This window comes from Fukomys damarensis, unplaced genomic scaffold, assembly GCF_012274545.1.
Source record: "Fukomys damarensis isolate Sample0158 unplaced genomic scaffold, DMR_v1.0_HiC HiC_scaffold_30, whole genome shotgun sequence".
Classification (NCBI taxonomy): Eukaryota; Metazoa; Chordata; class Mammalia; order Rodentia; family Bathyergidae; genus Fukomys; species Fukomys damarensis.
Genome location: NW_022900942.1, coordinates 3357832 through 3372265, shown reverse-complemented (window position 1 = coordinate 3372265; position 14434 = coordinate 3357832). Strand labels below are relative to the sequence as shown.

General features: G+C 36.4%; 1 protein-coding gene across 1 annotated transcript; it reads right to left on the bottom strand.

Moving 5' to 3' along the window:
* Positions 1-13492: 13492 nt before the first annotated feature.
* Positions 13493-14434, bottom strand: LOC104851111 (olfactory receptor 7E24-like). The gene has a single exon (XM_010608267.2). The coding sequence runs from the start codon at positions 14411-14413 to the stop codon at positions 13493-13495; it is 921 nt and encodes a 306-aa protein (XP_010606569.1). The 5' UTR covers positions 14414-14434.

The window sequence follows — 14434 nt, the reverse complement described above, 5'->3', positions numbered from 1 at the left end:
CAGCCTTCCAAATTTTAGTCAACAGATTTTTACATCAATTTGTACTGAAATATGAGTTGCATTTTACATATTTCAGCTATGCGATATAAACTGAGACCAAAATTTTCATCAGGCCTTTCTGTGATTTAATTGGGAAAAGTTCCAAAATAGTAAATGAAATAATTTAAGCACAACTTAAAACAGCTACAATAGAAAAAGGTACGTGAAATCTTGTAAACACACCCACAAATAATGTGTTACCCTCATCTGTAAAATGGGATGTTGATGCTGTAAGAAAATATTTTGAAAATCTTTAATTTGTATCACTCTCAATCTAATTTAGGAATATATTTATCTGGAGATATTTTCATATCTTTAGCGTTAGCCTAATATATTAATCAGGATATATACGTTTCAAATTTTTGAGTCGCTTTCTTAAATGAGAATTGAAATCCACTATCTGAGGATGTTTTCTGCATTTAGAAAATTTCCCATTCATACTATTTTTATAGATATTAACTTATTATATTTAATAGTATTTACACCCTCATTAATATTATTTAGATGTCTGAACAATTACCTAAAATTATGAGTACTTTCTATCATTTCTCTTGGTCTCCTCTCCTCACAGGAATCTATTGTCATGAATTTTATGGGTAAATTTTATTGTCAATATTTCTAGGTCTATGGTGATTTATAAATTCACAAGCAATTTTCTTAAAAAATTACCTAAAAGGCACCTAAAACTCATCTATATAGTGTGTTACAGATATCTATTGTCCCCCAAATAGACTCATTTATACCCATGTGTAGTGGTTTTGGGTCTTCAACCAATTCACTGTCTTATTTTTGAGGGAAGGAGGGAGGGAGAATGAGACCTCATTTACTTTGTAAGTTAATTATTATGATAATATTTTCAAAATGCTTGTGCTTTTTTCCCTGTCACACATGTAAAAATGTTATATAACATATTGCAGTGATATTTTTCAGATTTCCAACAAATAATGCATGTAAAATTTCATTTTTTCACAAAATACATTGTTCCTACATCCTCTTATTCATCAGATAATCTCTCAAAATATGCATGCCATCTTTGCAGTAATTATCTCTTTTTGATACCATGTAAAGACATTTCATCATCACTTGTAGAATAACCTTTCAATTTTGCTTCAGTTTTGGTGCCTGTACCAAGGAATGGCACTGAAGAAATGAACACGTTAGTCCTATGTCCTTGACCTGTTACTGTAGGCAGAATGTTTGTGAATCGCTCTTCCTCTCTGTGTTCATAAGGCTTGAGGAAAATAAGGAGAAAATAATTTATCCACAAGTGTGGCAACTAAAGAATCCTAGAACATAAATAGTAATTGTGAAATTTCTTAGTCTAAATTTGATTATGTAATGATACAAATTTCAAACAATTAATGTTATATTGTATACATTAAATGTATCAATGAAATAAAAAATAAAAGGCATTTAGAGAAAAGAAGAATTGAAAAAATTATGTTGTGACCTTAATAATTTCCTCCCCTATATGAGCCTTAGACTTTAATTGTTCTTCTTTTCCTAGAAGTTTGAGGTTCAGCATTAGGGTGTTTATTTTAGATCACTCTGACTTCCTGATGTGAGAATTCACTGCTAAAACTTTTTCTTATAGGAATGCTTTCATTGCTTCTCATGAGATTTTGTTTTAAACAAAGATGTAGACCACTAAGCAAGCAGGAAGTTTATTAAGTATTGTAAACTGCATTCAAATGGTATTGGATCTTGAAATGATACGAAGTTTTTAAAACTATCTAAATTTAAGGCATCCAGTCACCTGCTCCCATCTCTTCATACATTAAAAAAACAACATGAATATTTCTCTGTGTTTTATTTTTAAATAACTTATGGAGATACAATTACATGGATTATAGGGTCCATGTATCCATGACACAGAGACAACAATTAAAGCTATTTTGTATTGTCTTTACATGTATGGGGCACTAGGGAAAGGAATGGAGCTGCAGAGAGTAAGGTACTAAGCATCTTCACATCATGTTCATTAAGGATAAGTATTATGGCCCAGGGAAGGGCCCATTCACTGTTGAACACAGGTTTTATTTTTGACTTCTCCTCTGTGCCAAACAAACTATAGGTGTGGGAAATCAGCTGTACAGAAAAGTACATCATTCCTCTGCACACATATACACATAATCACACAAACACAAATAAACTGTCCCACAACAGAAACAGAAAAGGAGTAACTACAGGACAAAGGAGATAAGTGATAAGAATATATTTATCACTGATGGTAATGATAGCTAACTTTGAATTTGCTCTAATTTTATACATATTAACCCTAAATAGAGCACTCCTTATCTTCATAATCCTTAGTACAGTTACTTCAGACAAAATTTAACATTAATGACAATGCTCTCTCAGAGATATTAAAAGCCCTCCCTGCATCACAGAATTAATAAGTGGAGCTGAAAGAATCAAGAAATAAATTGACCAATAAACTTAATAAAAAAGAAATAAATTGATAGATACTATCTGATATACTGAAATTTTCACTGTTTCCAATCCAAAGAAAGACTTATGCAGAGGTTCAGAATTGGTAATAATACGTACTTTAGATTCAGATTTGCAACTCTCTCTTGTCCTCAAGAGCAATGAAATCGATAATGACTTTTCAACATTTGAGTGGATGGGAAATAAGTGCAGGCTTGGAGAAGGATACGGGGAGCTCAAAAATATCCTACAGTGGTGTCAGAAGAGAAATCTGTGCTGAATGCTCAAGGGAGAGCTCTCTCAGATCTTTTCCTGTCTTCCACATCTGTCTTTGCTGAACATTCTCAGGGTCATTCGTTGCTCTGCTCTGTGAGCATTTAGAAAACTCCAACAGTAAGGGCACAATGAGCAAGGATCCTCTACTGAGGTGACAGAATTAATTGTCCAAGAGGCAGCCTAAAAGAAATATCCTGACAATGCAATCTCACCAAGTCCTTTTTCTAAATATCAACCTAATGAAGGTTCTGTTAAAATGACAGATTCTTCCATTTTTTTTCAAATAGCAATGTAAAAAAATATAACTCCAGGAAGACAGAGAACATGAAATAAAACAAGACTCATAGAAGAAATTGCTCAGTTCCTGGAAGATAGGAAGCCCTCAAAGCCAGTTTGTGTGTATGGTTATTGTGTTCCTCTATATCCTGATCATCACATTTATAATCCTTTTAGAGCACTTAGGAGACAATGCAGAGGGCATGTTTTCTGCTTATGGGCAAGACATCAACAAAGTAGAAAGCGAGTGTATAGAAAGCAAATTTGAAATAATAACTCTTCTCCCCTCACTACAACCAAGATCATAAAATTTCTATTCCTTATAACTGCTATTTTTCATATTTGTACCATCACATGTGATCACCAAAATGTCATTCTTCTCCTCAGGATAAGGGAATAATGACTTTAAGCATGATTCTCATTTCAGTAACGTTCCCCTGCACTTACTGGATCATCCTGTTTCTCTTCTGGGTCATAGTAAAGGAGAGCTGATCCAAAGACCCTCTTATGTCTGCTGCCCAGCAAATGCTCAGACTCTGTCCTTGGAATTGAAATTAATGCAAAGACACATAGATGCTTCATAATATAGACAGAAATAGAGCCTGGGACACAGGTATGGATCTGGACACAGGCCTGGAGTCACTAAAAGGACTGGAGGCTGATTATTAACTACTCTGTGACCTCAGGGACTCAGTGCACAGAGCTAGCTCATAATTACAGAAATTGGTTCATGTCAGTTTGATCTCTAAGGACTCCCAAACACAAATGGAAGAAAAAAAACCCAAAAGCAATATAAGTGTACACAAGAGGTTTGGGTTTCACATCTACTAAGATAAACTAATTTGTCCTATTAATTTCTGTCATTTATATACAATTTTAAATGATGATCTGCCTTTATTTTTAAAGTAAAATACACATAATGAAATTACATTTTAATAAAATATACTTGATTAAAGTTTACACTTTAAAGATTTTAATATTGTGACACTCAACACCATATATCATCAGAAATTTTACATTTTCCAAAGTGAAAGCTTATTATCAACTTTAGAGTTCACTCTTCATTCTCCCAACATTATACTATAAAATTAAAGCCAAGAAATTATCATACAACATAACCAACAATGTTAGAAGTCCTGAGATACTACTGTAGTTTCTGCAGGGTAATTATATTTACTTTGCTACTCAGGCTGTAGAGGGATCGAACACAGGGGTGACATATCACTGTGGCTGTCACACTTCTTTCTTGTAAAACATAAATCAATATATACTCTAACACCTGTTCCACAACATAACAAGCAACTGGCAGTTGAGACTCAAAAGTAGAGAAGATATGATTTATTTCCTGTCAGATGATGATTTTCCAATAATAAAAATTTTTTAATAAGAGAAAGTAATCCATAAGAAAGTGACAAAGAATACGGCAACATCAGTTCTTCACTATGGTACCTGGGGACATTGTCCAAATCAGGAAGATTAAGGAGGAGTGCAGTGTACATAAGAAATTATGGAACTCTTAGCACAATAAAATTATGCATATGGAAGCCCCAAAAGATAAGCAAAATTAAAAATCAAGAGTGCAGTTCCACAGTGGCAATGGTTTGTGATGGCTGAGTAACTCAGTGCATTATAGAAGGCCACAAATCAAGTATAGGTCACCACAATCATGAGTTTTACACCCATACATCCAAAGATGAGCAAAAGATACTTCTGTTAAGCAGACCACTTAGGGCATGACTCTGCTCTGAGGTTGGAAGTCCACAGTTATCTATGGAACCATGATGGAGATGAAACAGACTTAGTCATTTTATATATTATATTATTTTATTTTTTCATTGAGTTTATTGGTATTCTTTAAGTATACAGCACAGTTACATTCATCATTTGGGATCTTGTACCTTTACATGACAGGTCTTGGTTCTCATTTATCCCATACCCCTGCCCTCCCTTCACCCCCTCCACCCTCCCCTATTTACAAAGACTTTGTTTCCATTTTTTCCTTTTCTCATATTTTTCTTGTCCCTTAGATACATTCCCCTACCCTTCCCACTTACCCTACAACTATAGCACTTTTCTTCCTATTTCACATTATCGGTTATACAATTTGGATCTCATTTACACTTTTAGTTTTTCACACCAGAGAAACTATTCAGTATTTAAACATGTGTGACTTATTTATTTCACTTAAAAATATGGCCTCAATATGCAATCATTTTCCTATGAATGATTAGTTTCTCATTCTTTATTGCTAAGTAGTACTCCATTTTATAGAAAAACCACATCTTTATCTAGTCCCTAAATGATGGGCAATTAGGTTATTTCCTAGTTTTAGTTATTACAAAATGTTCCACTATAAACTTGGGTCCACATATATCACTGTGGCATGACTCCTTTAATTCTTTTGGAAAGATACCCAGAAGAGGGATAGCTGGGTCAAATGGAACCTTTGAGGTATCGCAAAATTGATTGAGGTTTCTCCAAATTGAGGTATCTCCAAATTGATTTCCACAGAGGTTACACAAGTCTCCAACTGATTGGCAAATGGGCTGTTTCCAAGTTTTAGCTATTACAAACCGTGTCGCAATAAACGTGGATGAGCATATATCTCTGTGATATGATTCTTTTAATTCTTTTTGAAAGATACCCAGCAGCAGGATGGCTGGATCAAATGGGACCTCTAGTCCCAGCTCTTTGAGGTATCTCCGTATTGATTTCCATACCGTTCTGGATGCTCATTTACTTGTATGTTGAACTCTTTTCTCATATTTGGGACATTTTCTGCTACAGTTTCTGTAAACATATTATTAACTATCTATATTATCTTCTAGCTTTCTGTAACTTGAGTTTAGATTTAGGCTGGTTGTTTTAGTGTCATCTAGTGGCTTCTGAATAGTCTTTTCTTGTTCTTTTATTTATATAGCCCTTCTGAGTACTTCATAATTTATCATTTTGTCCTCAATTCCAGACACTCTCTTTTCACACTCTTCTAAAATTTATGAATTCTATAGTTTTATTATTTCAAGTATTTCTTTCTGATGTAATTTCAAAGATTTTATGTCTTTGGTGAATTTCTCATCTATATTTTAAACTGATTTGGTCAGCTGTTTCAATTTTTTTCTTATTTTCTCCATATCTAATTTGGGCATTTATAATTTTCATAAAGTTTATTGGTATAATTTAGATATACATAATGATCACATTCATCATACGTAATTTGCACCTGTACATGATATATCTTAATTCTTATTTTTTACTATTTTTTCATCTCCTCCCACCCTTCTTCCCTTCTTATTATTCAAATCTTTGTTTCTATTTTATCTTTTTTTCTTGCTTTTTTGCCTTTTCTCTTCTTCCTTTCCCCCTCTCCCTTCTTAATGCTCTTCCCATCTGAACTTTTTCTTCCTATTTCACATTATCTATTGTATATTTTAGTCCTTTATTACACTTACAATTTCTCACCCCAGAGAAACAATGTATTTACACATGCATGTCCAATTTATTTCACTTAAGATTATGGTCTCTAGGTGTATCTATTTAGCTATAAATATCTTGTTTACTCTTCGTTATGGCTCAGTAGTACTCCGTTGCTTAAAAACTACATCTTCACTGTTCATTGATCAGTTGATAGGCATTTGGGTTGTTTCCAAGATTTAGCTAATGCAAACTGTGCTTGTCTTAACATGACTGTGCATGTATATCTGTGGCCTGATGCTTTTAATTCTTTTGGGAAGATACTCATATTAAACTAAAATAAAAATAGATCAAAGATGTTAATGTGAAAACAGAATCATTTAATCACATGAAGGATAAAATATGTAGAAGTCCTAGGCATGGGCTGGGACTTTCTGAACAGAACCCTAATGGCAAAAGAGATAACAGCAAGTATGAACTTCTATGCTTAGAACAGGTCATTATGTCTGTGAGGTTTTTAAGTTCTTTTCTGCTGAGATCACATTTTGGTGAGCATTCCCGTGGGATGAACATGTGTTTTCGCACTTCATATACATGGAGAGGTTTATCCACATACCTCTTTGCCAAATATCTTTGTCACCAATTTTTCAGTCATGTTCCTTCCAAGTCCTTGACAATATGTCCAGACCATTTGCAACAGCCCATGAATCACTATATAGTTGCACATATGGCCATTTTTTTTCTTTCAGGTAGAGTGCACAAAGAGGTACAGAGCCCAAAGTTGTACCTATTATGAAGATTTCCCTTCACCATTGTCCTTCTTGGATGTCCTGGAAAAAGGCTATAATCCTACAGATATCAACTTTCTGATGATGCCTGGCTAACATGCAGAGTCACCTGTAAACCAGGCCTGACTTTCTGTTTTTCAATAAGCTGATAATAGAGTTCACTCCAGAGGACCACATGTGCATGCTTGGAGACAGAAGGCAGTGGAGCAGGAGTAGTGGGGAATTTCTTCTTGTAACTTATTTGCAAGCTTTGGACTTGTTCAGGCTTGATCACATACCACTTCCATTTAATGATGAGCTATTGCTGTGTATATTTGAATTTATGACTTAGTAGAGTAGATGATACTCAACTCATGATGGGGATCTCAGTGTGCATGGTAATCTGGTGTGCAATGATCAAGTGTCCAGTTTTAACTCAGGCCTAGTAGCCAAACTGCATTTCAAAGGGATTTTTGAGCAGAGACTTGCTCCAAAATCCTAAAAGCCTCTGCTGTGATTCACCTATGCTGGCCTACCAGATACTCCAAATATCATCGGTATCTGCCCCTGACACCTAAGATACCATTGTGTCAGCTGGATTATATGGCCCATGTGACAAAGCAGCCTGCTCAGCAGTCTGGACTGCTTTCACAGCCTTCTCTGTCTTGGGATCTATCAAAACTAGCAAGTGTTCAGGTTACTTTGTAAATGGACTTGAGTAACACATCTTAGTGAGGAGTGTGTTGCCTCCAAAATCCAAACTGGCCCACCATTGATTGTGGTTCTGTTTTGATTGTAGAAGAAACCACATGCAACAATTTATCCTTCACTTTAGAAGAGCTAACTCTGCATACACCACACCAAAGAAAGGGATAGAGACCAAGATAGAGGGGACTTGAAGTTTAGTTGGATTTCTATCCAACCTTTGGCATATAAGTGCTTTACTAACAAGTCCAGAGTAGTTACTAACTCCTGCACACTTGGTCCAATTACATGATATCATCAATATGACATCCGGTGTGATACCTTGTGGAAGAGAAAGATGATCAAGTTCTCTATTGAACTAAGTTGTGACACAGGGCTGAAGACTTAGTATAATCCAGAGGTAGGACAGTGAAGATTTATTGCTGATTTTGCCACTGGAAAGGAAATTGTTTCTGGTGGCCCTATGTACCAGAGTGGCAAAGAAAGCATTTGCTGAATCAGTTGCTGTGTACTAAGTACCTGAAAAATATGATAATTTCTGCTCAAGGAAGGAAATGAAATCTGGTACAGCTGCTATAGTTGGAGTCACCAATAGATTGTTTATGGTAATACACAGTTATTCTCTAACAACCATTCATTTCTTACATAGACCAAATAGGAGAATTAAATGGAGATGTGGTGGGAACCACAAACCCTGCATTTTTCAAGTCCTGTATAATGGCACTAATTTCTGTAATCTCTTAAGGGATATGATACTGGTTTTGGCTTATTATTTTCCTAGCTAAGTGAAACTTTAATGGCTTCCACACGAGTGCCTTCACAGTACAGGTTAGGGAGACAATGTGAGGACATGGCCAAGGACTAATAGGTCTTTCCCAGTTATGCATTCTGCAGTGGGTGGAATAACTACAGGGTGGATTTGGGTACCTATTGGACCAGAGATCCTTGCTAAATCTCCACTGATTACCAAACTCCATAGGTTCCTACTCTTACTGGAGGGCTACAAACATATTTGGATCCCCTGGGATCAGCTTTATTTCAGAACCAGTGTCCAGCAGTCCCCCAAATTTCTGGTCATTTCCCTTTCCCCAGTTCACATTTACCCTAGTAAAAGGCCTTATGTTCCTCTGGTAAAAGATTGACCATGTACATTTTTGATAGTGCACCATGGTTCTTCCTCAAAGAGACATTACCACCCCTTTATTCAAGGGGTTCTGGGTCTGTAAATTGGCTCAAATCCGGGAATTTTCTGCCGGGACATGATTCTACATTATCACAATTTGAGGTATATTTCTGTTCATTTGCCCTGAAAGATTTTCTCATTATATAACTCTACTAAAAGTGTAGCAGTCTTTCTGTCTGTTTCACTTTTCTGAACACCGTTGCAATCAGCCAACACAATAGGTCTACATGTGTCAGACCATTCCCATCATTGTTCTGCTTTTTCTGTCCATTGCAGTAAATATATGCACCTTGTCTTTGTCAATTGATGGATGTCAACTGACCCCTGTTTCTCTAGGATCCAGTTAAGCACATTATCCTGAAGTTTTCCAATTTAGTGACTGTTATCCCAATCATCAGGTCTGAGATACAGGGAAGAGCAATGGCAGGGCTCTTCAGGGATGTTGGTGCTCCCTTTACGGATGTTTCTTGAGGTGATAATTTTCTATATCATCCCAGTGTGGAGGATTAGGTTTACTGTGGTAAACCCACTCCAGCATTCCTATTTCCCTGAGCTTTTGAATCCCCTCATCAACAACAGACCAAGGAATATCAGACACCTTTAAATACTAACAGTGGGCTATGTTTTGATCCATATTTCTTCCAGGTAGGCAAATAAACCACTAATATGTTTTTTAAAAGCCCCATGAGCTGTAACATTAATTTAAAAAACTCCACTTAATGTGCTAACATCAGAAGAGAAGACTCAGACTGACTTAAGTCTATGTTTTCTTGCCACCATTACACTACACCTTTAAAATACATTCTCATATTCATTAGGCCTCTACTTGTAAGAGTTAGAAAACTCAAGGAAATTCTTTGGGAGTATAATGGATTTCCTCATGGGTCATACTATGGTCAACACTTTTAGGGAGTCTTCTCTAAAAGTGATTTGAGTCTGGTCTAGAATGCAAAAGTGGGTGGTGTGGGTGGGTGCTGAGGAGTGATAGCACCATCATGATTGGTCAACACGTTATTTTCCTCAGGGAAAGGAGAAGAATGGGGGTGAGGATGCCTCCACTACTCTGGGTGGGGAAATTTCTTCCTCTGGCATAAAAACCCTACCAGAACCCAAGAGTTCAATGTCCCAGCCCAATCAGGATGCTCCCAAACAACTCCACCCTAAATATGGGATCCCATTCTTTTCCCACTAGTGTCTTCACTTCAGATACCCTTTGAGGCTGAGCATTCCATTTATGCTATAGTTCAACCAATTGAATGATGAGGGCCTGTGTTTGAGTTTATGCAGTCTCAGCTCTGTGGTTAAAGAGGGAATGGCCTCTTTTAGAAAGCATTAGATTCTTTATATGTGAATGGAGCTGGGAATTTGAATATTTGAGTTCCTTATTTTCCTTATTAATTTGTTCTCACATTCAGAAGATTTGAAATTTTTTATGCATATTTGAACCCATTTTCCCTCCTTTAGTTTGTCTAGAGATATTAAAACCAAGGAAACAGCAGCATTATATTTTTCTCACTCTGCCAAAAATATTATAAAGTGCCATGTATGGAGACACTAAATTCCTTGCATCTCACAAATGATGAATTAGAATAATCAAATAAATCTACATTGTGTATTACTATAAAGAGTTTACACCAAGGACTATCAGTATTATGCCCATTATCATAAGGAGAGACTCTTTTCCAAATACTTGTATATCACAATATAGCTACCAAAAACCAAATACAAAAAATGAAAACAGCTGCAGATTCCAGTCATTTTGTTTGAATGGTATGAAATTGAGTCTTTTATCATTAGTTTTATTAATAAAATTTAAATCTCATTTAGGTTCATATTATACATCTATCACCTATTAAAAATAGGAGGAGCATTCATTATTTAACTTATACTCAATACAGTTGCACCAACTAGAAATAAGCTTCAATGACAATGTTGAGTCCCAGAGTTATGAATAAACTGCCAAATGTTATACAAATAAAGGATTGAAACACGATTCAAAATTAAATCATCAGGGCCTGGGATTTAGCTCAGTGGCTCCACTACCTACCTCACAAGCACAAGGGCCCAAGTTGGATCTCCAGTACCAAAACAAACAAACAAACAAACAATCAAACAAATTTAAATTGTCAGTTCTTGCACTTGATCCGCAAAAGCTTTTCCATGTTTCCAAACAATCAGAATATTTCTAGCCAAGGTTCAGAGCTCTCTGTCACACTGCTCATGAGGAATGTTAAAATCTTTCCACGTTTCTGAGTAGGAATGAAAACAAACCCTGATTTCTCTTCTTGAGATTGAAAAGAATGAACAAAAGATTAGAGGAGCATGTGCATAGACTAAATAAAAGCCTGGAGTGCAGAACAAGACTGAGGTCAATTCTAACCACTGTGGGCCTTCTCTATCTTTGATCTTTGCCTCTGATCTCAGAAATCCTCCCTAGAATTGATGCAGTAGGTGTCACTTCTCCTTTCTCCTGTGATCAACTTGGCACTCCAAAGAGTGGAGCATAGTGTGAAAGGGGTCCCTTCCTAGAGAAGCAGGGAAGAGAGATGGGTGCTTGGTTTGTCAAAAAAGCTGTGTGTGCAATTCACTTAGCAAGATACACTGTGTGTGTTATCAGACAGCCTTACTGAAGCACATCTTCCTTCTTTTCTACCCAACACCATGTAATTGATTACAGAAAAATGCTATGCTCTACTTTTAAACTTAAATAAAATGTTTAAGAGATTATCCTTGAGAAATATTGTACAGACAAAATGAAACAATTTACAGGAACACAGAAGCAGGATGCTGCCATTTCACAATTCTTGATCATCCTCGTCATTGCACTCATAATCCTTTTGAGGTGCTTAGTAAGCATTTTATAGACATGGGCATTTATCATGGATTAAGTCTCTATAGGGACAAGAACCAGTGTGGGAATAAAGAAAAACTGACTGAAATGGTTAGTCCCCCATGGAAATCAAGTCCAAACTTCAAAGTACTCATTACTAAAACTGTGGACAATCTAATCATCCATTCTCACTATCCATTTTCATGTATGTGTTCATGATGGGGAAGGATGGTTACAATAGTCTTTTCTCCATCCTCTCCCTCAACACTTCTTGGATAAGGCTGTGGTTCTACTGGGTTCTGTCCAAAACTATGAACCCCATATCACTCACCTGCCTGAAAACCAGAGAGAGCTCCTAGTCAACTCAGGGAATCAACCATGTCAGTTATGGGCTTTCTATTTCAGAAAACCAGTAAGAGGAGACGTAGCAATTGTGCCAACTAGAATAGAACAATCAAAATGAAAGGCTGGAGGAATGGATGAGTGCAGACTATTTTATGACCTTGGAGGTTCAATGAACACCATTAATAGTTACCTAAACCGAACCATGTTATTGCCATCTCTAACTTATGAAATTAAGTGGAAGTTGATGAAAGAGAAAATGAATGTCCACAAAAGGCACTGGGTTCTTCCTTTACTCAGGAGGAATTTCAAGTGTACTATTTAGTAATTTATTCTTTAAAAATATAAAGTTCCTGATTGGAAGTGGGGGAGCACCCCTGTCATTCCAGTACTCATGAGGCTCAGGCAGAAGGATCACCATGAGCTTAAGGCAAAGATGGGTTATATAGTGTGTTCAAGGATGGGGTGAACTATATAGTAAGAACCTGTCTCAAGTAAGAAGTCTTCAAAATTTTATTTCCATTGTTCATTGTATTAAGATATAAATAACTAAATGTTTCATTTTAACTGTCTTTAAATGCAGTTTTTTTAAAAATTAATTTTTTGTTTTTATTGAGTTTATTGGTACATTTAAGGTATACAGTACAATTATTCTCATTATTGGGATTGTGTACCATTACATGACAGGTCTTAGTTCTCATTTTTTCCCCTTGTCAGTGCCCTACCTTCACCCCCTCCTCCCCTCCCCGTTTACAAACACTTCATTTCCATTGTTTCATTTTGTCATATTTTTTTCCCTTATTACCTTTCCCCTACCCTTCCCATTTTCCCTACACCTTTAGCACTTTTCTTCCTATTTCACATGGTCAATTTTATTGGTACAATTAAAGTATGCAATATAATATTAATCATTGGGAATGTGCACCTTTACATAATGCACCTTGACTCTTATTTTTTCATTTGGATAATATTAATGGCAGTACTTTTTTGTGCAAACATTACTTTTACTCATTTTCAGAAAATTATTATATTCCCATCTGAAAGTATGCACTTATGAAAAAAACCTAAATTCCACTGTCATCCAACCAGCCATGACTCTAATATGAACCACCAAGAGTCTAAACTAAAGTGACCAAAAGGACAGTATTTGTAGATGAATTTGGGATGCATAATTTCTCTACATTTTCAACCCTATACTCCAAAAGAATGCCAAATGTCCTTTTTCTAAATTCTCTAACTGTGGAGCCTCTTCAGGGTGCTAGTGATGTCCCTGTTCCTCAGGCTGTAGATGAAGGGATTCAGCAGAGGGGTGACCATAGTGTGCATCAGTGAGGCCACCATGCCCTTCCTGGGAGAATGTGACACAACTGAACCAAGGTACACAGCAATAGCTGTCCCATAAAATAAACAAACAACTGACAGGTGAGAACTACAGGTAGAAAAGGCTTTGTACCTCCCACCAGATGATGGTATTTTGAGAATGGAAGAAATAATTTTATAGTAAGAAAAAAGAATCCCTAACATGGGAAAAAAGCCAAATATGGCACCAACAATATATGTGACCATAGTTTTGATTAAGGTGTCAGAACATGAAAGGTTAAAAACTTGAGAAGGATGGCAGAAGAAATTAGCAATTTCCACATCTTTGAAGCAGGTAAATTTCAAGGCAACTAAATTGTGCACTTGGGAGTCCAAAAGGCTAAGAAAGACAGAAACCAAGAGTAATAGGACACAACGGTGAGGGTTTATAATGACTGCATAGTGCAGGGGGTGGCAAATGGCTACAAACCGGTCATAGGCCATCACAATGAGAAGCATGTCATCCATACATATAAATACAATAAAAAAAGACATCTGTGTCAGGCAGCCCACATAGGAGATGATCCTACTGTGAGTTAGGATGTCCATAAGCATCTTTGGGACAGTGGTGGAGATTAAACAGATGTCAACAATAGACAGGTTGGAGAGGAAGAAGTACATAGGGGTGTGGAGGTGGGAGTCAGAGCTGACAGCCAGGATGATGAACAGGTTCCCAAGCACTGTTAGCAGGTACATGGACAGGAAGAGTCCAAGGAGGACAGGCTGCAGGTCTGGGTCCTCTGAGAAACCAGTGAGATGGAATTCTGAGATAGAGGTTAGATTATATGTTTCCATAATGCTTGAACACCTTTTCAA